At 42.8% G+C, this 24176-nt stretch overlaps 3 protein-coding genes across 3 annotated transcripts in view; 1 reads left to right on the top strand and 2 right to left on the bottom strand.

The window, feature by feature from the left end:
- Positions 1–5933, bottom strand: part of CLASP1 (cytoplasmic linker associated protein 1) — a 217624-nt gene extending 211691 nt beyond the window's left edge. Inside the window, exon 1 of the mRNA XM_063116685.1 lies at positions 5886–5933. The gene's annotated coding sequence lies outside the window, so the exon portion shown is untranslated. The remainder of the gene's footprint in view (positions 1–5885) is intronic.
- A 1834-nt stretch (positions 5934–7767) lies between these two features.
- TSN (translin) lies at positions 7768–13551 on the top strand. The gene is made up of 6 exons (XM_063116687.1): positions 7768–7930; positions 8780–8873; positions 9405–9501; positions 10637–10752; positions 12013–12092; positions 12493–13551. The coding sequence occupies exons 1-6, from the start codon at positions 7865–7867 to the stop codon at positions 12718–12720; spliced, it is 681 nt and encodes a 226-aa protein (XP_062972757.1). The 5' UTR covers positions 7768–7864; the 3' UTR covers positions 12721–13551.
- Positions 13552–17774: 4223 nt separating this feature from the next.
- On the bottom strand, positions 17775–22232 carry LOC134393290 (myosin-M heavy chain-like). The gene is made up of 3 exons (XM_063118321.1): positions 22137–22232; positions 21445–21590; positions 17775–18570 (listed from the first exon to the last, which is right to left on the bottom strand). Exons 1-3 carry the CDS (start codon positions 22230–22232, stop codon positions 17775–17777), a joined length of 1038 nt encoding a protein of 345 aa, XP_062974391.1.
- Positions 22233–24176: the final 1944 nt, after the last annotated feature.

Genomic DNA, 24176 nt, shown 5'->3' with positions numbered 1-24176 from the left:
TTCTCTTTCCACATTCTTACATGTGGAGGACAGAGAGGCTCAGCATTCTCCAGTGCAGGGAAGAGGCTTTGCTGACACTTCATTCTCTTAGGATTTGATAACTATTTCCTTACTGCAGCAGCTGACGGCTTTTGTCAGTATAAATTGGATTGAGCAGCATACTGTGAAGAAAGAAATGATAGGTGCCAACAGAGTTGTTCCTGCTATCTAGGATTTCTAGGGTTAATTACAGGGCAATGCTCCTGTGTCTTTAATAACTGAAGGGGAATGACAATTTAAGTTGGTTCTGCTTCCTCTAGCACTGCAGTACCACGTAGGGAGACGTAGCAGAATTTCCCCTTCTACTTAGCCTTCGGTTGCAGATACAGAGGCCCTGTTTTGTACCAAAATTGGCAACGCTGCATGCCTTAGTCTAAAAGCAAAATCAATGAAGAGCCTCATATTACCTTGAATTGTGCTGTAGCTTTCCTTAAAGGCTGAAAAGGGATTCAAAGATTTTCTAACCCAACAATCTGAACTATTATTTGCCAGTTATTCATCCTTTCCTTATACAACCATGTCCTCTATTTTAAAAGTTGTGAAGCTTTCCTTATATCTCACCTAGGGTTGGTACAACTGAATTTCTACATGTCACGTGTCTGTTAAGGCAGGGGTCCCCAACCTTTTTGGAGCCATGGGCACATTTGGGAATCTGAGATACTGCTGTGGGCACCACCACAAAATGCATAATCAGTGGATCTGCGCTTCAGCGTCTACCTTTCGCGTCTATGGATCTTAGGCTGCATCTTATTCACAAAAGTGTTTGCTTCGTGTTTATTGGACACCACAACGTCTCTTTAATAAGAGATTGTCTAATTCAGCTAACTGCTGGCAGTGGAATACAGCTAATGTTTATTATTTATTTATTTATTTATTACATTTTTATACCGCCCAATAGCCGAAGCTCTCTTATTATTATTATTATTATTTATTTATATAGCACCATCAATGTACATGGTGCTGTACAGAGTAAAACAGTAAATAGCAAAACCCTGCCGCATAGGCTTACATTCTAATAAAACCATAATAAAACAATAAGGAGGGGAAGAGAAAGCAAACAGGCACAGGGTAGGGTAAACAGGCACTGGGTAGGGTAAAACTAACAGTATAAAGTCAGAACAAAATCAAGTTTTAAAAGCTTTAGGAAAAAAAAGTTTTTAGCTGAGCTTTAAAAGCTGAGATTGAACTTGTAGTTCTCAAATGTTCTGGAAGAGCGTTCCAGGCGTAAGGGGCAGCAGAAGAAAATGGACGAAGCCGAGCAAGGGAAGTAGAGACCCTTGGGCAGGCGAGAAACATGGCATCAGAGGAGCGAAGAGCACGAGCGGGGCAATAGTGTGAGATGAGTTGCTTCTTTCTGCAGGGAGGTTATTACACAGAAAAAAATTGTACTGGGACAGTCTTTAATATTCACTGATGTACACACTCCTTTCAATCTTCCAGCAGGCCTACCCAGTTGAATTTTAAGATGCCTTTTAATACTGTGCTGCTTTTAATAATGTATTAGTTTGAAATGTTTTAATCAATTATATGTATTTTATGGTATTTGCATTTGTATTGTACCCCTCCTCAATCCAGAGGGAGAGGCGGGTTGTTGTTATTATTATTATTATTATTATTATTATTATTATTATTATTATTATCTGCTTCATGAAAATTAACAAATGGTCAGCGTAAATTTCCTGCACACTTTTGACAGCTAAAAAGCCTGACATTACAACACTAGAAGGATAAACACTCACCTCCTCTAATGCAATGGACTGAGGACCTCACAACATTTTTAATATTTGAATGGGTGACATAGAGTCACCACCTTCAAATGGATGCTGATTGAGAAGTTTGGCCCACGGGGGAAAATAACACACACACACACAGACACAGATACACACACACACACACACACACATCTCTGAGAGCCTGGAGGCATTGGAGGTGCACCTGCAGGTGCTGCAGTGGGGACCCCTGTGTTAAAGGCATACCGACCTCAATGGAAGAAACTTTACAACCTTATTCTAAATACATCTCTTCCATACTCACTCTTTAAATCTTAACAATTCCTAAACTTGAAAAGAAGAAAATACTACTAAGCTTAATGGGACATACTTGCAAATAATTGTGCATAAGACCTGAGTCTTAGTGAATGTTTTTCTGTAACTTTGAGTTCATTGAGCAGGGTCCAGAGCACGATATGAGTGGCTGAAACATAATTCATGATGCAGCACGTCTGTTCACTTGCTATGGAAACTATGTTTGGTTAAGTATCAGGTATCCGGATTTCTGCCCATGTGCCTAGCCAGAAAGCTCTGTGTATTTATAACCCAGGCAGCCTACAGACTACAACAGCAAAGTAATTTCCTTATGCGCTTGGGTGTTTATTCCTCAGCTTGGACTGAGCTATGGTAATGTATTAATTATTGTTGTTCTTATAGTGCCAGAAGAATGCGGAGTCCCTTCCAGAGAAAAATAAATGTATGTCCAAAAGGATTAATGGTCTAAATTAGACACAACAACACAGTTAACAGTGATAAATTAAAGCACGGGGGAGAGCCCATGTCAGAGAGCTTCAGCTATTGAGCGGCACAGAAATGAAATGAATAAGCAATCTGGGGGGTTGGGGGAATTGTATGGAATTTTGGCACTGAAAAAAGAACTGAGATGGAGGGAGTGTTTGACAACATTTATGAATGGATACCTTGAATGAAAAGGCTACAAAAGTACATACAAACAATGCACTGTGAGTAAGATACTCAAGGACACAACTTTTTATAACACATTGGGTTCACGGAAAGGACTAGGATCCAGCGGAGGCTCCTCCGGGAAGGAGGGTGGAGAGGTAATATTCACATTTCCCCCTTCCCCTATTGGTCTCCCCAGAAGCTGCTCTGGAACCGCATGGGAGATAGCGTTGTGGGGTGGGGAGGGACTGTAAGCATATTCATGCGCAGCACATTTCATTAGGGTGTGCACCCAGGAATTGTTTTTAAAAAGGCACCATTTATTGAATACCCTATCATAAAGGTGATTATTTTTAATCATTTATTTATTAAACACTCTATTTTTTTCTCTTTGGCTACACAACGTTCTAACAACTTTCACATAACAAGTGTCCCTTTCACATAACAAGTGTCCCTTTTACTATCAGCCTGATTTAAATTCGAGGATAGTGAACTAGTTGCCTGACTGCATTATCACTAAAATCACCAGCACATCTACAATGGGTCACTTGTGAAAAGAAACACAGTTCCCTGTGGGTTCACTGAGGCATGAGATGGCCTGTTCAGTTACTTGGTTCAACACATTCAATCTGAAACCGAGTTGAAAGAAAAAGTCATCAATGGGCCAAGTAATTAGCCATACATCTCTCAGGCTACAGGCCCATACACATTTATTTAAAATCAGTGGGACGTTCTTCTCAGTAAACACGCATTGGCTGAAGCATTCATGGTACGGTGTTTTGATGTGCCTTCCTACAGGGAGATTTTGAATCCTCACAATTATTGCTAAATTGTACACTAAAATTAGAAGATGTGCATATCCCTCTACATATATCAAACACTTAAAAAAAACCTTTATTTTTTTATATTAAAACGTTCTATACAATGAATATGAGCTAAACATAACCTGAAATATTTTTAAAAAGCAAACAAACAACCAATTTAGTTAGGATGCACAGAGTACATAATCACAACACTTTCAAGCTGTAATTATTTTCTTTAAATAGGTCAGCGAAATCTTATAATGGGTGGGATCTGGGATGTATGATTAACATACCATAAAAATGTGTGCCATGTTGCATAAAATATTTCAGGTTTTGAATAGACTCCAACAATCTTCATGTGGTGAGTGCGCAAAAGAGGCAGGGACCCAGAGTTTTGAGGGGGCATCAGGTGCTTCCTGAGTAAGGGAGCTACACATAAAGTTTGGTCATATGCAAACCTCAGTGCAACCCACCAAGGGTTTATTATTGCCATTCCCTTTCTGGTGCACCAGGGTTTTCGCTCCTCTCCGCGATTTACCACTCCTCTTGGAATATTAGAAATGGCTGAAACGGCACCACTGCTCAGGCAAGAGGACTGCAGCAGGTCAAGGGCGGGGGTCAGGGTCAGGGTTAGGCACAGTATCTAAATAAGTTACTCACAGCAGCTGATTAGCCCAGTCATGTGGCGAGGCATCTTGAACTGTTTCTAAAATAAGCTACACGTTGGCCTGGTTCAGATAACGCGCTAAACCATGCTGCTTAACCACAAAATGGTTAATAGGATGCATTAAGGTCAATGCATTCCCTTAACCATTTTGTGGTTAAGCAGCATGGTTTAGCGTGTTGTCAGAACCAGGCCAATGTGTAGTTTATTAAGCCATTGTGGGCTAAAGCAATGTCTGAACATGGCCTGTAAGTCCCTTGGGAAAATACCCAGAATGACAAGTACTGGAGCCTTGGTGATGGTGTGCAGAATCCAACTCTGCCCAGCCACTTGTGGAACCACGACTTAGCACCTCGGGAGGCAAGCCCCAAAACAGATGGAAACGACCTGCCCCGTTTCTGCTCTTTTGGGGGGTTGCCTCCCAAATCGCTAGATCACTTTCCTGCAAGTGCTTGGGGCCTCTTGCAGAACCAAAGCAGCAGGGCTGGTCGTATGTGAACCACAATCAGAGGCCAGCTCCACTAGCATCTGGGCAGCATTGATTCATCCCATTGTGTTTAGTCATATTGTTAATTTCTGTTCTGTAAAGAACTTATCCCAAAATGTCTCTACCAGAGGATAAGATTATCACATGTGAACAAGTGCACCAATTCCTTAACACCCTCTCCAATGTCTATTTGAAGGCTTTTTAAAAAAACTTTTGTGTCTTAATTGGGGTTACGTATCAATGAGAAAGTACTTTGAAAGTCAGTTCCTGTACTCTTGCCTCCTCTGAGCCAGAAATAAAATACCTATTCAAAAGAGAATTGTCTGTCAGCATCCCTAAATCCATTTCCCAGCAGGCTTTTAAAGCTTTGGATGATCCACAATAAATCAACATTCTGCATAGCTTGGATACCATGCCCTTTAACTCTAGAGATTTAGAACTTTAAAGACATTCAAAGTCAGTCAGTGGGTATGTTACTTCTGACAACACATGAGGATTGTGTATGAGCTAGCATATTTTCATATATTGAAACCAATGCAGATTGTATCTTCCATTTTTTCCTTCATCTCAACCATGGGTGAGTATATTTCAAAAATAACAATCCCTTTTCCATCCAAACTTCATAGGATATGTTAACATGATTGTCATTAAAAGCTGGAGAAAACAATGAGCATTAAATGGGGTGTTGCAGATACCAATGTTTTTGCCTGTATTTTCATGCTACAAAAGTTAAACTGGTAGAAGGATTTCTGGTCTCATGCACTTTAAATTCACTTTTTTATTGGCTAATAGTTATAAAGCAAACAAGACAGTTCTCTCTGACATAGTGCTTTGCTGTGGAAATATGTTCTGCATGTTGTATTTGCAAGATGAAGTAAAACAACAAGTGCAATGTAGTAATTGTTATCAGATACATAAGAAGATTACCCTTGTTTACTACTCTGACTAAGCTGAGATGCTGTGGCAGTATTAGGAGACATCAAAAGAAAAGGGTATTTCACATACAAGGGAGTCTACTAACTTGGATGATGATAATACTAAGCATTTACATAGCTTCCCTAATATTACTTGTTATAAAGCTGTGATAATCTAGGAGTGCATTCTCATGATAACTAAATATGAATTAAGAACTTCTGGGACCAGCCTTAGAAATATGCCCAGAAAAGTTACTAGTCTTCTCCAGCCCACTCAACTCACCCGCATGGAATCCTAGCACTCACCTTCATGGAATTCCTGACCACCTATGGCTCCTAGGCGAGTTGTTAAGCGCAAGGCTGGGTTGAACAGTCATTGCAAGATGTACAGAAAGTCAATTCCTGAGACTGTCGGCTTTTAAGAACAAAGCCAGCTTCTAGCCAACACAATTGGAGATGGTGGGGTGTTGGGGACGTGTCCAATGCGCAATGGCTGGATGTTCATAAATCAGGAGTCCAGTCATTCTTCATCCTGCTGTTAGATGTAAGCAGGGTTGCCAAATGAGCAGAAAAATACTGGCTAGGCTTGCTCTTGGGTCTATCAGCAGCTTGATGGGCAGAAAACAGCAAGTGAATGTCTTCACAGCTACACATTCTTTTTTCATAGCTCACAGATAAACATTATCAACTCCAGTTTATGTCTGCGCAGCTTCCCCAGTACCTCGCTTTTACATTAATTAACCAGTACATTAATGCCCTCCACACACGTTTGGGCGATACAACTTGCCACGGGCACTCCAAAGCCGAGTGCTTGGTCGAACTGCGCTCTCCAGTCTCCCAGTGTTTGACTGAGACGCCTACATCTTTGCCAGTCAAGAAAGCCGCACTCTCATCCCTAACTCTTGTTCCTGTTATTTAGATGTATATATTGCATTTTAGTAGGAGGCTATTTTTGTTTTTGTATTGGGTTTTTTTTAAGGACAAAACGTACAATTGTATTTAATTCAGTCGGTGCAAAAGGCATACTGCGACGGGAACGAGGAAGGACCCCTTTTTCTCTGTGTGGATGAGTCTGAACCATAGAGTTGGGGGGGATGGCTTTTGCGGGGAGGCAATGGTCAATGGACCCTATAACTGTATTTTATTAGTAAAAGAATAGAGCTAAAGAACAGCAGCCATCTTGAGGAGGAGAGAGCTAACAGTAAACAGAAGCCAGGCGGAGCGATCCAAACAAATGCTCCATAAGGTCTGACCGGGAGGTGAAAAAGTCCCTGCTCTTCCCTTGTGCCTTTAACAGCACTTTGAATTTAGCAGCGCAAGATTCTCGGGGCACGGAAATAAATGCTACTGCCTTCCGCCCTCCCAGTGTTTGAGGATCTGTCTATTTAGGGTTGCCACCCTATACACGCTTACCCCGGAGTACGTCCTATTGAACTCAGTGGGGCTTACTTCTGAGTAGACATCTATAGTAGGGTGACCATATGAAAAGGAGGACAGAGCTCCTGTATCTAACCGTTGCATAGAAAAGGGAATTTCAGCAGGTGTCATTTGTATATATGGGGAACCTGGTGAAATTCCCTCTTCACCACAGTGAAAGTGCAGGAGCTATACTAGAGTGACCAGATTTAAAAGAGGGCAGGGCACCTGCAGCTTTAACTGCTGTGATGAAGAGGGAATTTCACCAGGTTCCTCATATATACATGACACCTACTGAAATTCCCTTTTCAATACAACTGTTAAAGATACAGGAGCCCTGTCCTCCTTTCCATATGGTTACCGTAATCTATAGGATTGCAGCCTAAAGGGCACGGTAAAAGGGCAGGTGCAACTGGAGTTTCCAAGACTCCAATCGCTCCATGTAGGAGATTACAGTCACTAGGAGAAACTCACTTCTTAGGGAGTCAGCTCCATTGAACACAGCTGAGTAAAGAAGCACAGGATTGCGCTATAAAACAGTTCATGAGTGTGTGGGTGGCGGTGGTAGTATCAGTAAGGGAGTTATATCTGTGGGGACAGGACGAGCCATCTCTTTCGTTTATTTAATGGACGTCGTCCCTTTTTTTCACTGATTTGCATCTATGTGCTGTTGCTGGGGGACCTAGACGATTTCCTCGTCCATGTGGCAATGAGAAGGGCAGCCCCGCGACGGCCACGAAAAAGGACCCAATTCTTTGGCGGCAGCGAGAGCGGTGGGAGTGCCGAGAGCGCGTTGAAATCCCCGCGTGCAGCAGCTTCTCCCAAGCGGCGGAGTCTTCATAGAGCCCAGCACCCTCCTTCTCCTCATCATGTCAGTCAGTGAGATGTTCATCACCTTGCAAGGGGTGCTCACTGCCGACCAGGATATCCGCGAGGTGAGAGCGGGTCGGGGAAGTCTCAGAACGGGCAGCCCTCCCTGGAAGGGAGCAGAACGGGGTTTGGAGGGGGGGGGGTATTCCTGCCTCGCCCCATGCCATGGCGGGTCCTAGAGATCCGTAGATGTTCTTGACCTCTCAGGACCCAGGACCCACCGATCATAACTACGACCTGAAACCATTAAAATGAGTGCGAGAAAGCTGGGCTCCTGTACGTTTTAATAGTTGCACGGGAATTTGGGTAGATGCTGCTTGTCAGGCAGGGGAGCGAAAAGCTGCATCTGCTGAGATTTGCTCTTCTGCACAGCCGTTAAAAGTACAAGAGGCTTGTTCTCCGCTGCCTCTGGTTGCCTGCTTTCTTACTTTATCCAAATAAAAGTAAGAAGCAAACAAACCACAAGAAAATGGCAATGAAGCCGCTGTTGCAGCCCATCTTAAGATCGGGTAGAATCCCCTGGGGAGTACTGACCAAACAGTTGAAGGCAAGCTAGGTTGTTGTCAATATTTGTTGTGCTTCACAAAATGATTTACAATTGTTAGCTCAGTAATTCTTGGAATGCAAAACTGGTATGACCAATCTCTTTCATATTGTGCCTCTTTGGTAGCTATGGAACTGAAGCCAAGAGACTGTAATTTGAATCCAGTACTTTCAGGGCCAAATTACACAGAGACAAGCCTGGTTTTTCCACGGAGTGCGAAGGAGCTGCAGCTAATCATAGGCCCCTAATTGTTTTTGCTACAACAAATTAACATGGCTACTCCTCTAGAAATTCCTAGTTCAGGGGTTTACTAGAGAGAATCATTTTTGTCTTTTCCATCAAGTTCTGAGTGTTTTGCTATCATTTGCAGGAGATAAGGAAAGTTGTTCAAACTCTGGAGCAAACAGCCCGAGAAATTCTTACGGTGTTACAAGGAGTCCATCAGGGTTCTGGATTTCAAGACAGTAAGTCAAGATTTGATTGTTTGTCACTCTTTCCCTAATACAGTCAAATACCGAAGACAACAGTCTTGCTATCAATATAGACTGGTTACAAAAGATGAGAGTAAAGGATACCAACCAGGAGTGTGAAATGATTGTATGGCTTGTGAACAACATATTTTGCTGGTATTTACTTGTTGAGAATTGAAAATGCAGAGAAGTTGAACTATGTAAATTGACTATTTATTGTAATGCTAAGTATGATCCTCTCTTTTAACAAGACAACATTGATTTGTTCACCTGACCAGTCAAATAATGCTTAAGTAGCCGAAAGCTTTCAAACACACGAGACCTTGAGATATAATGGCTTGGATCCAAGTTAATTAGTGAGACTGAAGCGTGGCTAATTCTGTCTGGATCCAGTCCATCAAACTTGTTTCTTTAATGTGCTAGAGTACTGTTTGTTACTGTTTCTATTCCTGGTACTACACATGAAGAGGGTTTTATTTTTCTTTGGTTGCATATACCATCTATTTGTTTTGTTCTGAATTTCAGTACCAAAGAAGTGTCAAAAGGCTCGTGAACACTTTTCTACTGTTAAAACACAGCTGGCCTCTCTCAAAATCAAGTTTCCTGCAGATCAATATTACAGGTTAGTGTATTCTTACCATCCCTCCCCAGTTTATTGGTACAGTGCAGTCACATTGAACGCCATAACTTTCAGGGCTTAAAATAGGAAGTCTGCTGGGAGGAAAGTGATTTATTCTACACACATGCAGACTACAGTAGTTTACATCCCAGTTATGCAGAGAGAACAATAATGGAGAAAGCAGGAGCTTTTTATTTGATGCTGGTGCTTATTGGTCTGACTAGGCAGGCAATGTGGTGTAGCAGGTCGTGTGCAGGTTTTGGACCTAGGAGACCTGAGTTCAAATCTCTACTTGTGCATAAAACTGAATGGGTGACTTGGGTGAGTCACTATCATTCATCAATCTCACAAAGTGCCTTGAGCCCCTTGTATGCCAGGGCAGGGTACAAGTGTGATACATTTCATTCTTGCCATACTTTGTTATAAAACCATCATGTTTTTAAGCTTTCCTCCTTCACCCTGATATCTGCAGAAATTCATTTAGGGTGCAGATCTATCAGTGGTGCCCTGAGTGATCAGAAGTCCCCGAACTCGGAGGTGTCTGCTCATCCAATGCTGGGTGGGAGGAGTGGCGGAGGCAACCTTCTCCTCCTCCTAGGAGCATAACAAGTGCCATGTTAGATCAGACTGAGGGTCCATCTAGTCCAGCACTCTGTTCACACAGTGACCAGCCAGCTGTTGGCCAGGGACCAACAAAGCAAGACGTGGTGCAACAGCACCCTCCCACCCATGTCCCCCAGCAACTGGTGCGCACATGCTTACTGCCTCAGATACTCCTGGCCTCCAATCCTGCAGTTTTCATGAAATGGGCTTTTTAGCCCATCTAGCAAAGGCCCTTTGGAGGGGAACAGAATGAAGCTGGAAGAGGTTCATGATAACTCCTAGCTTGGCCTCTCCAGTCTTCTTCCCTCTCCACTGATTGGACTATTCCATTCCTTCTCTTCTGAGGTTGCTTTTCTGACCTCAGAGGGTAACCAGCACGGTTCTTTCTGTGCCATCTATGGGGCGTGGGGGCAGATCTCAGACCTCAGAAGGGGGGCTCTTGAACAACCCCATGGTCTCTGAGACACTCACTCGCTTTCTTAAAAACTTTCGTAATAAACCTACACTTCACTGATGTTTTTCTCCCCCAATACAGATTCCATGAACATTGGAGATTTGTGCTACAGCGTTTGGTATTCTTAGCAGCATTTGTTGTCTACTTGGAGACAGAAACTTTAGTAACTCGGGAAGCTGTTACAGAAATACTTGGAAGTAAGCAATTGTTTCTCCATTTAGGTACAATGCATTTGAGTTTTACTGAGGTAGCAAAGCTGCATGTTTACAGAATTCAGTCAAACCAAAAACACATTGGAGCATCAAAAGGTTTCTATATGTCAATTGGCTTTACTTGCTTTTAAAGGCGCCTGACATGGCTTAAAGGCTAGACTGCTGCTTCACCACTGACATGTTTTCCTTATTTCCTGAAAAATGAATACCTTAGAAAATAAGGAGTCCATATGCTCACCATCTTGAAAGTTCTTTAGGAAAATTAGGGCAGGACAGTTCCTAGTGAGAGAGTTGCAGGGGGGTGGGGGTGGAGATTATGTGTAATTTAGCAAATCATGTGAAATTTCTTTACTGACTTGGACCTTTGGTTCATTTATAGTGCACATTCACCCGGACGAAACCACATTGTGTTTAATGAGGCTGACCCCTAGTAAATCTGTTTAGGATTATAGTTGTCGTCCAGTAATGTCTACTCTGAATGGCAGCAACTCTCCAGGGGCACAGGCAGAGGTGTGGGTTTGTTTCTTACCCTCGCCCTGTTATCTGAAATTCTTTTCTCTGGATGTTGGGGGTTGAACCTGGGGCCTCCTGCGTGCAAAGAATATGCTCTGCCACGGAGCTATGACCCTTCAGATTTGGTGCTCAAAGATGTAACTAAGATGAGTTGACAAAGTATCCTGGATTGGCATGGGGGGATCCTGCTTTTGTAGGAGTCTTCGGGCGCAGTGCGGTCAGGATGGCCATAAGCTGAACTTGGAGCTTAAGCCATCCAGCGCAGAGCGGAACAGCGGAGGCGATCTTTGTCTCCACACTTCTCCCGTTCTGCGTTTTAGCTAGACAAGCTTTTTTTGGCTGTCTAGCTGGGGGGTGTCAGAGCAGGAGAGAAGGAGGCTGGGGAGACCCAAGCATACGTCATAAGCCAGCCTCCCCAGTTCCCTTCCCTCCCACCAGCACACGCCATTTCCCTCCTCTTGGAGGTTGCTTTTGCAAGCTCGGAGCGGCACATGACACAGTTCTCTCTGCACTAGATGCAAAGGGAGGGGGAGCATGGAGCTCAGATTCCTGGATCCAAGGTCAGAGCTCTGTCTCTGATCTCAGATCCAGAAACCCGAAATATCCTTTGCCCCCCTCCAGCCTCTGTCTAGGGGCCGTAGGATTGCTCCCTTAATTTGTAAAGAGAAATGTTTTTCTGGTTTGCTGTTAGTATTGAAGTTGAGTTCAGGCTGGGTTTTTTTTCCTTTGCAGTTGAAGCTGACAGAGAGAAAGGCTTTCATCTGGACATTGAGGATTACCTCTCTGGCGTGTTGACTCTTGCTAGCGAGCTGGTAAGTAAAAGATTATTGATAACTTTTATGCAGCATTGCTGCCCTAGTTGGATTGAAAGCAACAGCATGCATGGACAATGCTAGAGGTTATAGCCCCAGATTCTTTCTTTCTTTCTCCCCCCCCCCCCCCGCCCCAATGCTGCTAGTTTTCTTAATTCTGAAAGTCAGGCTTTATAGAGTTGGTGGCATATTACTCTATGAAAAGTAAAGGTTTTCAGGATCGGAGCTTCATCAAAGATATTCTTAACGCTCATACAGAACTTGGTAAACGTTAAATCTCAAAGGAGGACAACACCCTAGTAGCTTCAGTGAGAAATTGTTGTGGGAATTAGTGAGGCATCCTAGGTCTGACTTGGCCCTTGCATCTCTGCTTAACTTGTACAATTATGTTTTCCCAAAGTCTCGACTAGCAGTGAACAGCGTCACAGCTGGGGACTACTCCCGCCCACTCCGCATCTCGGCTTTCATCAACGAGTTGGATTCTGGATTCCGCCTTCTCAATTTGAAGAACGACTCCCTGAGGAAACGCTACGATGGCCTCAAGTATGACGTCAAGAAAATAGAGGAGGTGGTTTACGACTTGTCGATCAGAGGGCTTAACAAGGAGGCCGCTGGTGGGGAGAAATAGAAAAGGGCTTGTTGAGCAAAATCCACAGTTACCTCAGTTTTGCTGCCAATGATGGAGCAGCTTTCATTGAGCTCTCCAACAGTAGCTTAGAGGAACCACAAGCTGCAAGCCATTGTTGTTTTTCCTAATTGAATGTTTAGTATGTCCGAGTGAAAACACTCAAAGCTGTCCTGTGAAAGCCCATCTAGTGGACTCCGTTTGCAGTGTAAGTCACCATAGTGTAATCAAACTGTAATCTGAATTGCAGCCATTGCTGTCCAGTTGCCCTGCAGAACCAAATGTGGGAATTATTTTCCCACTGGATCACAGGGTTTTGTTTTCTTTCCTGGCCATGCTTAGCCTAGTCTTTCTGGATCTCCACATCATTCACATTCAGTGCCATTTATGTGCATTCAGGCGGAGCACTTGGCTGCAGCAAGTATGTAAATACCTTTATCATTAAATCCTGGTCAAGACACTTCATTTTCTACTCCTGCTTGTAAACCACGTTCATTCTTGTAAAATTAAGAGTTCAGATTTAGGATAATCGGTTCGATAGACTTAATTTAGGGATTAGTTTTCAAATAGTCATCATTAAACAGTACATGGATATCTTTGTATTCTTAAAGAAGCTCGTTTTTAGATGTGAGAAGAGGAATGAACTATTCCTTGAAACTTGAATAGTTGGTTGTAGGCATGTTCCAAGTTTATATCAGCTTCCAAAAAGCAGAATAGGGCTGGGAATGTTAAGCACAGATTTCAAGAAGGCCAGTAGCAACATAAGAGTGATGGTGCTAGCGATCCTTTGGATTCTAAGTGGCCTGTTTCATATTTTGTTCGTTTTGTATCTTTTTTTAAAAAAAAATACAATCCTAGGTAGATCCCAAAGCAAAGAAAATATTTGACCTTAACAAAAGAAGAAAACTGTTATTCTCATCTTAATCCTAAACTCACTTATCCGAAGGCAGATTATTTTACTTGGCTTACTTCCAAGTAAATGTACATAGGATCACAGCCTTAGTAGTATCGTATATAGGGCACAGATGCAAAGCAAACTGGCCTTTCACCTGCATTTGTATGGTACCTCCGTTACAGCAGTATTTAACACCCATCTTCTGAATCTCATTTACACGTGGAACTTGTTTCTGCAATATATATAGTGGTGTTCTGTCTGAGCATTTTTCATGTAGTGTGCTTTATAAGATCTATTTTTCCCTTGCCCTAAAGTTTTCCTTTGATAAATATCATCTCCAAAGAATAAGAAAAAAACTTCATACTTCACGATAATAGCAGCTGTAAGTATCTTTCTTTGTAATACATCGCTTTGGTCTGGTTAATTTTTTTAAAAAAAATGTTCACTGAAAAAGCAAGTACTTCCTTTGTTAATGTGGGTAAATAAATTTTCAAAACACCATTCTTTAATATTGTATGTGCTTATGTACTTCTGCAGCTCTGTGATGTATGTTTCTTACAAGATAACACTCAGTGACTCACAATATTTTTTTAGTAATTTAGGCAGCTAGAGTGGAATTAGGAGATTGTCAGGAATCCTGAAAAAGAAATCAAGACGAGGTAAATAAACACATCCCAGATAGTTATTGCAGTAATTGCAGATACTGGCCCTGTTCAGAAGACACCTTAAACCACGGCTTTAACCAAGGTGAATAAAGCTTTTTGCCTTATTCACCGTGGTTAAAAGACATAGTTTAAGGTGTCTTCTGAACAGGGCCACTAAACATTAACCACAGAAATAGGAAAAATTGAGAAGGATTAGGTATGCATACATGTCTATGCTATATTTGTGTTATGGCATGACAAATTGAGACAATAGCTTGATTTAAATGAAACAGCAAAAAACTTGTTTGAGCTTTATGACAGTTTCTTGGGTTACACACTGGTTCTCTCCCTTGCGTCCTGGGTCAGATAATGTGCTGTGTGAACTAAGAAACCTAGCTTGCTTCCAGGCCAGAACTGGAAACTCACTTCACGTGGGGTTTCAGTTCTGCTTCGGAGGCAAACAGGAATGCACACAAGGCAAGAGGGAAGGGAGTGCATGAACAGGAGGCACAGAAATAACAGCCAAACTACATGTGAATTTAAGCAATGTTCCCAAATCCCCCAGAGCATGTTCTCTTTCAAAATGCTGTTGGGGGAAATGGAGGTCATTTGCTGTGATCAATATCCACATAGCTTTCCATGAAAAGGTTCAAGAGTATTTGAGAGGATGGGGCCCATTTGTGAGATGCACTTTTAGAGGCAATGTAGCCAATGCCCATGGTGTGAATGAAAAGCCCTTCTTCAGAATGCTGCAATTCAATAGAAGCAGTCAGTGGGTTGGATCCAGACGTCATAATTATTAGAGTAATGTATGGGTCTGCTCTAAGTATGACAGACCGGATCCAACCGAATGATCTCAAAACTGGGGGAAGGGACACCACTAAGGGCAATAAAGGGATCACAATTGGTATAGTGGAGTTTGCTAAACTTTTCTTCCCGTTTACAATTTTCATTTGGCTTTAGAATGGAGAAGTCCAGTGCGGTTGTCTGCCCCTGATTTTGCCCTGTCAGATGGGATACCATTCTACAGTGTCTCATTTTAAATTCTGATCTGTCGAAGGTCAGAATGGACTAGTACGGAAAGGAAAAGCAATGTTAATTAAAGCTCAAGGAAACACAATTATTAAAACATTTTATGTTAATCTACAATATAACATGATTCCTTTTTAATTAAAATTTTGAAAGACACTAATTACATAATTTAAATAATCACAAACTAGAAGAGGTAATTGAGCCTTTTCAACAGAAGTACTGTTCAGAACTATTTCTGATGTATCACATTCCTTGGTTTTCTACAATGGATTTTTAACCATTTACGAACAAGTCCAGTGATCCTTAAAGGGAGAGAGTATTGCTTATCCACAGGATTCTAGAGTAGTTATTTTGGAATGTTTGTGGGTGAACTCTGAGTATATTTTGGCTTCCCTTTCAGTTTACGTATTACATGCATTTTGTGCAAAGTAAAATTCAGTAAACTTGCACCTACTTGGGCTCAAGGCAGAAATGGGAAATTATAGGGGTGTGTGTGTTTCTAAATAAATAAACAAAACAAAGGGGAAAAACAATGGCTAAAAAGTATTTCCTGGGAGAACAAGCTGAAATAAGTTCATTATACTGTCTAAACATTCACCTTAATTGAGTTAATACTGCTCTAAATTTGACCTGGATGTTGCCTAATGCCGTTATAATATATGCACAATGAAACTGCTATCATATATCGTCAAGATTCCTTTCCCCAGCACAATCATGCAGTGTCAAACATCTCACACTCTTTATCTTATTCCCACAATATTAACAATATTAGCTCTTTTTTTCCTAGAGACCTGCTCCTCATGATCTGGTGCCAAATAACTCCAAATTACCATCTAGGAAGACATCATCCCATGTAGGCCACCAGTCTGAAGGGCCTGCCCCCCTTTGAGCATGTCTTCTCAGGCTAAGGCCTATTCCCCCCCACCCCCCATATAGTCAGCACACAACATTTGGTTGTCTTTGCTGTTATACCTATTTACAAGATGTGCAAAAGATTTCCATTGCCCAGAATCTAGATCGAGCCACCCTCCCACTTAAGAACGTTTTGTGATTACTCCTTAGGATAGCACAATTGTCTAGTTTTGGTGAAGTGATTCTCTTGGCTAACCAGGGTAGAACCTGTATTCCTAAAATCCATGTGTGATCCCTTGTACTTGACCTTCGTTCAACACTTAACAAGCAATCTTCAAGCTAGCAGCACTTTCCTTCTTGCTACCAGCCTGCTAAATTACTGTGAATAGTGGGTTGGCTACTAGCCTCCTCTCAAGATGGCAAGCCATTGTGGCATCTGATTCAGTGTGGCCCTCACTTCATCACCCCTTCAGGCAGTGTTTCTCAAAATGGGGAGCATAAGTCTCCAGGACAAGTTTGTGGGACACCCACAAAAGAGGGAGCAGAGTTTTAGAAGTCTCCTTGGTAGTAGGCTTATAAAGAAACTCAGTGTGAGTTTCTGCCTCAGCGGATTTGCTGAAAGGGAGGAGTGGAATGGTGAGTCCCTGACCATTCTGAGTTGCCTCAAGCTAGCGATCATGGCATGGGGTGGGAGCTGCGTAGTAGCCAAGAAGAGGAAATTTGTGGGGGGTTGAGCAGGTGTGTGTATGTAAGTAAACATGTAAATTTGTTTCAGTTCCTTGTTTTTCCAATATGACGTTCGGTTCATCCTGAACGCTGAGAATTAAAAACCCACAATGAAAATTCATAAACTTTTTTGTGCACTTTTCCCCTAATGATTCATTTTTGCCTAATAAACAAATTTTTAGCCAGCAATATTCCTAATACAATACATTTTAAATATTGTTTCCCCAACTATACACAATTTTGTCTGCATCTTTTGATTGGAAAATTCAGAGAAGTGCAAATTTCGAAGAATAATTGAGTTTCAAATCACATAGTGGTTTGGAAGTGCAACGTTAATGTCTCCCCATTCCTCGTATCTATAATTTTGGTGGATTGGATTGAGATTCAGATGCAAGCGACTGGGCTGGCAGGAGCAGAATTCAGCCCCTCCAACCCCTTGAAAATGCTACACAGAAGGTCGGGACCTGCTAAATGGGTTGAGCTGTGAGAGGCAGGGGGATCCCTAAAAATCCGGGGGAGACATGACCGTTGAAAAGAGCCCTTCCGCCCACAGAAAGCAAATGCTTGATCCAACCCTGCATCTGTGTGTATGTTAGGAGCAAGGTAGCATAAAGGTTGCAAGAGCTAGATAGATACGCCCAATGAGGTTTCTAGGTTGGGTTGTGTGGAAGATCTAGCAAGTTTAAAAATGGGGCACAATTCTCCTAGAATCTGAGAAACACTGATTAAGTAGTACTTGTTACAAAGTCCTTCTTGGTAGAAAATGAAGTGGTCATAGGTAACTCTGGTGCTATTTGGCGAGGTAACGTTCATCCTTTGTGCAGTTCTATTGAAAGGAGATGCTCAACCCAAAGCAGGTCTAGCGGAATTTCTGAGCACAGCCGAGTCATTTCACAGTGAGAATCTTCTCATGACCTATTGTGAGATGCGCTAATCATGATGTTGGGCAAGGCGTTGCGCCGCTTCTTCCAAGAGCCCAACTCCCGAGAGTACCGCCGTATCTGCCTGAACCAGTGGTGAGTCCGTGCTTTGTCACCATCCCGGAACACGAAGGACTCCCGCCTGACCTCAAGAAGTTCAAACGTATCATCACAATCGGGATCCACAGAGACCACGCAGTTACTGAGTCTCAAGGGCTCTCGGAGCAAACTGAACTTCCCGTTGTTTTTGTCTCTGATAAGTACCAGCACGGCATCTTTCACCGGCCCTGGCTCCCCAGGTTCGAAGCTAGATTCAGATGCACGTCTGATGTTGACCATGAGCAGCACTTGCATGTTCTGGAACTTTAAGGTCTTGCTGCCCTTTCTCACCCACTGTCCGTCAGGCGGCTGGGCCAGCTGCAGGGACCCTTCCATAACAAAGCGGGTTTCTTCCCGCAGCCAGCCCAGGGTCTTGATCGCGGTCTCCCTCATTTCGATGTTAATGACCTCCCTGTTCTTCTTGCTGTCCTGGCGGAAGGAACGCAGAGTCCAGGAGTTCCCTTCCTGCTTGGTTTTCATGTTGATGTGCTCCAGGTGGGACTCAATGCGGCTCTTGGCCTCCCGCAGGCTGCTGTGATCTGGGTGGTACTCGATGGTGGCTTTGATGATGCGGCTCAGCAGAAGCGGGTATTTGGTGACTCTCTGCAGCGGAGCCATGAGGAAGGACCGCAGGTTCATACGGCGAAGTGCTGTGTTGTCGTTCTGGGAAACATTGAGGAATATCCTGTAAAGATTTCAAGAAGAATATTGGCAGTAAGCAGGGTTTGGAAAATGAAAAAGCACAACACTGAGAGAGATACACACACACACACACACACAAGGCGCCATGATCTCTAGTTCCTGTACGCCTTACTACTGCACCCACTCATCCTTTTGGCTATCACTCAGCTTGTTTGGGGTTTCAATTTATTTTATTAATTTGCCAGAGATAACAAACGAGAGTCCTAGGCAGAAACACATACTTGCCAGGGGCTGAAAGCCCAACCTTGCTAACTCATTCCTACCTGACCAAGACTCAGAAGAAGACCTATTTAGTTTAAATTCCTTATGGAATTGCAAGAGACTGTCAGAATCCTCCCTGATGCACATCAGTTGCCCATTTGTTTTATTTATTTTTATTTATTGCATTTTTATACCGCCCAACAGCTGAAGCTCCCTGGGCGATTCACAAAAACTAAAACCATTAAAAGTATAAAACAAGCAGTATAAAAACATGATATAAAATACACATTAAAAATTGATTTGAAACATACCATACACGGTTAAAACATTTTTAAAACATTAAGACATCTTTAAAACATTCTAAAATTTCACTGGATAGGCCTGCCTAGACAAAAGTCCTCCTTTTGTCTAGGTCAGGGGTGCAGAGCTTCAGGCCTAGGGGCCGAATAGGGCTCTCCCAGGGTCTCCAAGGAGGCCACCCACTTTCCCCTAGCCACTGATTGCTGGGCAGATTCCCAGGTTCTGTGCAGCTTCTCCCCATTCTAAAAGGTTGACATGCCTCCCCTAAGACTTAGTCCCTGCCAATAAGAGCTTTAAGTTAAAAGATGACAGCAATTTAGGTTTATTGGCTCCGCCCCTTTGGCCTTGCCCACCACTAAAGTGCAGCCCCCCCAAGAGCTGCTTCAAAATGGAACTCTAGCCTTGAAAGAGGTTCTGCACCCCCAGTCTAGGTCTTGACTCATACATGGACATGAAGCGACTGTGGTACAGAAGGGGCAAACACACACACCATTGGTCTTCAGCGAGATGGAAGGCAGTTAATTAGTTCTTTGACCTGTGCTTTGGGCCAGAATAAATCAGCTTTGGTATATTGCCAGGGACCCCAGGATCATGGCCATGTTAGGTGCGAAATGGGAATCCGAAGGGGCCAGATTGGGCCTCCTGTTGTCTGTCCCTAAAATTTACTTGGCTCACTAGAAAAAAAAGATTGAGCATTGCAACCAGTTAAATGCAATACTTACATAACCATCACAACTGAGACACCAGAACTTTGTAAATATATCCCACTTTGCTTCAAAACCACTTGAGAAACTTGACTTGTAAGATCTTAAGAATTTCCCCCCTATTTTTAAGTTTTCACATGTAGATTAATCACTAGCAAATGCAGGGGGAAATCACTGTTTTTCTAAAATTTGCCATTGATACCTTATATGCTAAATACTACTTGATTTATTCAAAACACAGTGGCCCTGTTCAGAAGACACCTTAAACCACGGCTTTAACGATGGTGGTTAAGCAAGAAAGCCGTGGCATTAAACCTGTGGTTTAAGGTGTCTCCTGAAGGGGTCCAATGTGTCACCTGTGATATTGGGGCTATCAGAATCCCTTCCTTTTCTAAAGTGCCTTAGAATTTCCCTAGTGCTTTTGTCACCATCTCACATAGCACATGACAATGACAATACAGCTAACCAGTGGTAAGAATATGAGCAGGGACAAGCTTCTTCCATCACTGCAGTACCATGGAGAGAGTATAAGGGGAGAGGCCAATACAGGTTAAATTAATCCCTCTACAGAAGATGCCCTATTCAGCCTGGCATCCCTACAATCAAGTGAAGCTGGTATCTTGAACTAGAATCAACATTTCCAGGAGAACATGCTAAATTCCCACAATTAATTAAATTGCCTTCCTGCCTGACAAAGAATACATCATTTTAGCCTTTTAAGCAAAGCGTGTGTGTGTGTGTGTGTGATTAGGTGTTTATAAGTTTGCATTTAAAAAAATTAAAATCATGTACAAAATATTTTTAAAGTTTTTTTTAATCTTTGTATACCACCCAGAAACCTTTGGCTATTGGGCAATATAGAAAGGTAATGAATCCTATAAGCAGTTTCTTCAGCTTCTCAAGATATATCAGTTCATGTCAGGAAACCATAAGCTAGGGTGACCATATGAAAAGGAGGACAGGGCTCCTGTATCATTAAGAGTTGTATTGAAAAGGGAATTTCAGCAGGTGCCCTTTGTATATATGAGGAACCTGGTGAAATTCCCTCTTCATCACAGCAGTTAAAGCTGCAGGTGCCCTGCCCTCTTTTAAATCTGGTCACTCTAGTATAGCTCCTGCAGCTTTAACTGTGGTGATAAAGATGGAATTTCATCAGGTTCTCCATATATACCAATGACACCTGCTGAAATTCCCTTTTCTATACAACTGTTAAAGATACAGGAGCCCTGTCCTCCTTTTCATATGGTCACCCTACATAAGTCGCATCCCACAAACTCTTGGGCATGAGTTCCTACAGGTTCAGCAGGAGCACAGTGGGTCAGCTGACTTGGACCTTCTTTCTCTTTAAACATTAGGACACTAGTCAAAATCTACTTCAGTGGCAGCAGCTGAGGTACTTGGAAAGTCATAGGCGGATGGGCACAACTATCCCACAGTTAGCTTTGTTTGGCCACAGTTGCCACATGCCTGTGTTGGTGTGATCGCAGAAGCTCCTGTTCCTCAGTTCTAGTCAATGCTACATCATCTGATGCTTGATCCTGTTTCTTCGTGAAACCCTCCCCCCGCCATAGGTGCGGGTTCCTAAACCTATTTGCTTGTTATGGAACCCCCTGTCTATATATTACCAGCTCAAGGTATAAGCATCTCCTCACCTGAGTAACTCCTTCTCTTTTTCCAATGCATTGAGCATGTTCACAGAAGAAGACTGCTGGAGACAATATGTCTGGAAGGCAGGCAGCATATTGACGAACTCCAGGAATATTTCACCAATGCACACCATCATGAGGTCATCATCACCCTGCCAACACACAATGGGAGAGACGCATCAGATAGTGGTATGAAACCGGTCTTGGGTGGGGCTCCGCTCCCCTTGAAGGTCCAGATGCGCAACTTGGGGGTGCTCCTTGAATCATCACTATCTGCTGAATCATAGGTAATGGTTGTGGCCAGGAGAGCCTTTTACCAGCTCCGGCGTTGTATGCCAACTGTGACTCTAACTGGAGCATTCGGACCTGGCCTGCAGTGGTTGCCTCCAAATAGAACTACTGCAAGGTGGGAATGGCTCCAGAAGCTGCAGCTCATAGAAAATGCAGTTGGTGAGAGGCAGGAAGTCTGAAAACTTAGCTCCCAATTTTGTGCCATCTGCACTGGCTTCTGGGCTCAATTCCAAAATCTGGTCTTAACTCTGAAGGCCCTAAATGGCTTGGGTCTAGGTTATCTGAAGGACTTTCACCCATACAATCCTGCCTCAGGGCTCCTTCTTCACTGCCCGCCATTAAGACAGGTTAGGCTCACGTGCCAAGTGGTGGCCTCATAACTCATAACTGTGGAACTCCCTTCCTACTGACTTGTGCCTTGCTCCTTCAGGACAAGCTTTCTGGAGAGACTTGAAGACCTTCCTCTTGGATGCTGCCTTTGAGACTGTAATTAGATTACGCATCTTAAAGCAACTTTCCAATGTTCTGCATGCTTTCTAATGTGGCAATTTTTTATTGTTGATTCTTGCCTTTCCTCTTTTGGAGGGCATAATACTAACGTACATGAAATAAAAAATAACAAAATGGGAACGAAATTACCTACACCAGCACCAGATTGGCATAGGGAATGGGCCCACTCCTGGATCCTCTCAGGGAAGCTGAGGAACTTTGAATCCAGGGATCCAAAGCCAATCCACCTCCTGAATGCTCCTTTTGGGAGCCAACCACCAGTGGAAGCATCATCGGCAGTAGATCTACGCCCATCAAGCTTTTCATGGGCATACTGAGGGGCTGCTTGAGTGGTTGCCCCCCCCACACACACACACACTGGCAGAGATCCTCTCTGCTGGCAGAGGGGCACTCCCACCCCAATTTAACCCCCTCTATCCAGCAGAGATGGAGAATTGCTCTCTAAAAGGGCATTTTTTTATTTACTAAAGGTATGAAATTTGATTTCTCACGCTTTGTCACATGCATTACTGGAAAGTTCGCGCCACAGAAATGGATGGATTTATGGATTAATGGGCACTTTATGGATCATCAAGCCGTTCCAGAAGATTAAGCAAGGTCGGAGACTGCCTTTATTTCAATATTTAAAAGTAAGGCACAATGTCTTGGGAAAGATCCATCAAAATAGGCTCAGAAAACTGAGTGCCTTCGAAAAAACAGATCCTGCAGAAGGCTGGTTTAAGAGGCAACATTTCTAGAACATACAGAACACTGATGACTTTCTATTCTACAGAAATTGCTTCAATGGAACAAAGAATAAGGAATTATGGAGAAGAACCTCTGGCAAGTTCTGGGAAAGAAAGCACTTATTTCTATATGCTTAACATTGAGAGAAGTTACACAGTCACTCAGTGGCGGCTGAAGAGAATTACTGATAAGAGCACTTATTTAGATGTATGATTTACATTTCTATACCACCCCATAGCTGAAGCTCTCTGGTTTATATATATGGTAGCAGTGTCCACATAAAAAACAATACCAAATTGAGTTTTTTTTAATTGTCCAAATTCTCAGCATATCGCATTGCCAGATACTTCTAAAATATTATTCATTGGAAATATTATTGATTGGTAATTATTATTGATTGGGAAATTGTTTATTATTGTAACCGGAAAAACACGCATAGCAAAAACAAGAAATTTGGAAAAGATCTAGATATACCAAATGCTGAAGAGCTGAAGTTATTTATAAGGTGGGAAGGAGCAGTGTTGGAAAAATAACAAGTTATGTAAAATTAAGATTGCAATCCAGTGGTCCCTAAGAGGTGCCATGGGGGCCATAAGATAGATTGCACCTCCCCCTTGGGGAGGGGGGTGCAGAAAGAGAGGTCTGCCCTCAGAGGGGAGGTCCAACCTCAGAGGACCCCTCCCAGCCCCAGTGCAAAAAAGGGGGGATCAGGAGATGTATTGTGGAGAGATTGGCCTCCAAATCTCCAGACATGCCCTCAACTAGGGGGCTGGTATACATAATATCTCTCTCATGGGTTCCAACGGAGGAAAACTATGGAAGACCCCCAACCACACAGGTGTGTATGTCAGAAATCCCACAAATGTTGCTGCCCACTCCATTCTTCTATGCCAGCATGAATCCAGCACAGCTTTGGGTAAGGCAGTTCCTCTGCCTTCAAATCTTCCTGCTCCACCTGTAAGATTGTTCTGTAAGAGATGCAAATAAACATGCTGCTCCCCATCCCCACACTCCACGACATGCTTTTTTGGAGGAAAGAACAATGGACATTGTTGTTTTGATCGTACAGGGATAGAACTGGAAACAATTGTAATGTTATATTTATGTCCGAAAAGTATTTTCTGTATCAGTCTTTCTAAAGTCTGCTGTAGCAATAAAAATGGTTTATACAAAAACAAAAAAAACACCCATAGACTGGGTTAACTCAATTT

Source organism: Elgaria multicarinata, chromosome 2 (genome assembly GCF_023053635.1).
Source record: "Elgaria multicarinata webbii isolate HBS135686 ecotype San Diego chromosome 2, rElgMul1.1.pri, whole genome shotgun sequence".
Lineage (NCBI taxonomy): Eukaryota > Metazoa > Chordata > Lepidosauria > Squamata > Anguidae > Elgaria > Elgaria multicarinata.
This window is presented reverse-complemented; position numbering and strand designations above follow the sequence as displayed.

Excerpts from the sequence above, each read along its gene's own strand:
- TSN (XM_063116687.1), top strand. The coding sequence starts at position 7,865 with ATGTCAGTCAGTGAGATGTTCATCACCTTGCAAGGGGTGCTCACTGCC. Across the intron at positions 9,502-10,636 it reads CCTGCAGATCAATATTACAG|ATTCCATGAACATTGGAGAT; the intron begins GTTAGTGTATTC and ends CCCCCAATACAG. Across the intron at positions 10,753-12,012 it reads TGTTACAGAAATACTTGGAA|TTGAAGCTGACAGAGAGAAA; the intron begins GTAAGCAATTGT and ends TTTCCTTTGCAG.
- LOC134393290 (XM_063118321.1), bottom strand. The coding sequence starts at position 22,232 with ATGCGTAATCTAATTACAGTCTCAAAGGCAGCATCCAAGAGGAAGGTC. Across the intron at positions 21,591-22,136 it reads AAGGAGCAAGGCACAAGTCA|GGTGATGATGACCTCATGAT; the intron begins GTAGGAAGGGAG and ends GTGTGTTGGCAG. Across the intron at positions 18,571-21,444 it reads AAAGAGAAGGAGTTACTCAG|GATATTCCTCAATGTTTCCC; the intron begins GTGAGGAGATGC and ends AAATCTTTACAG.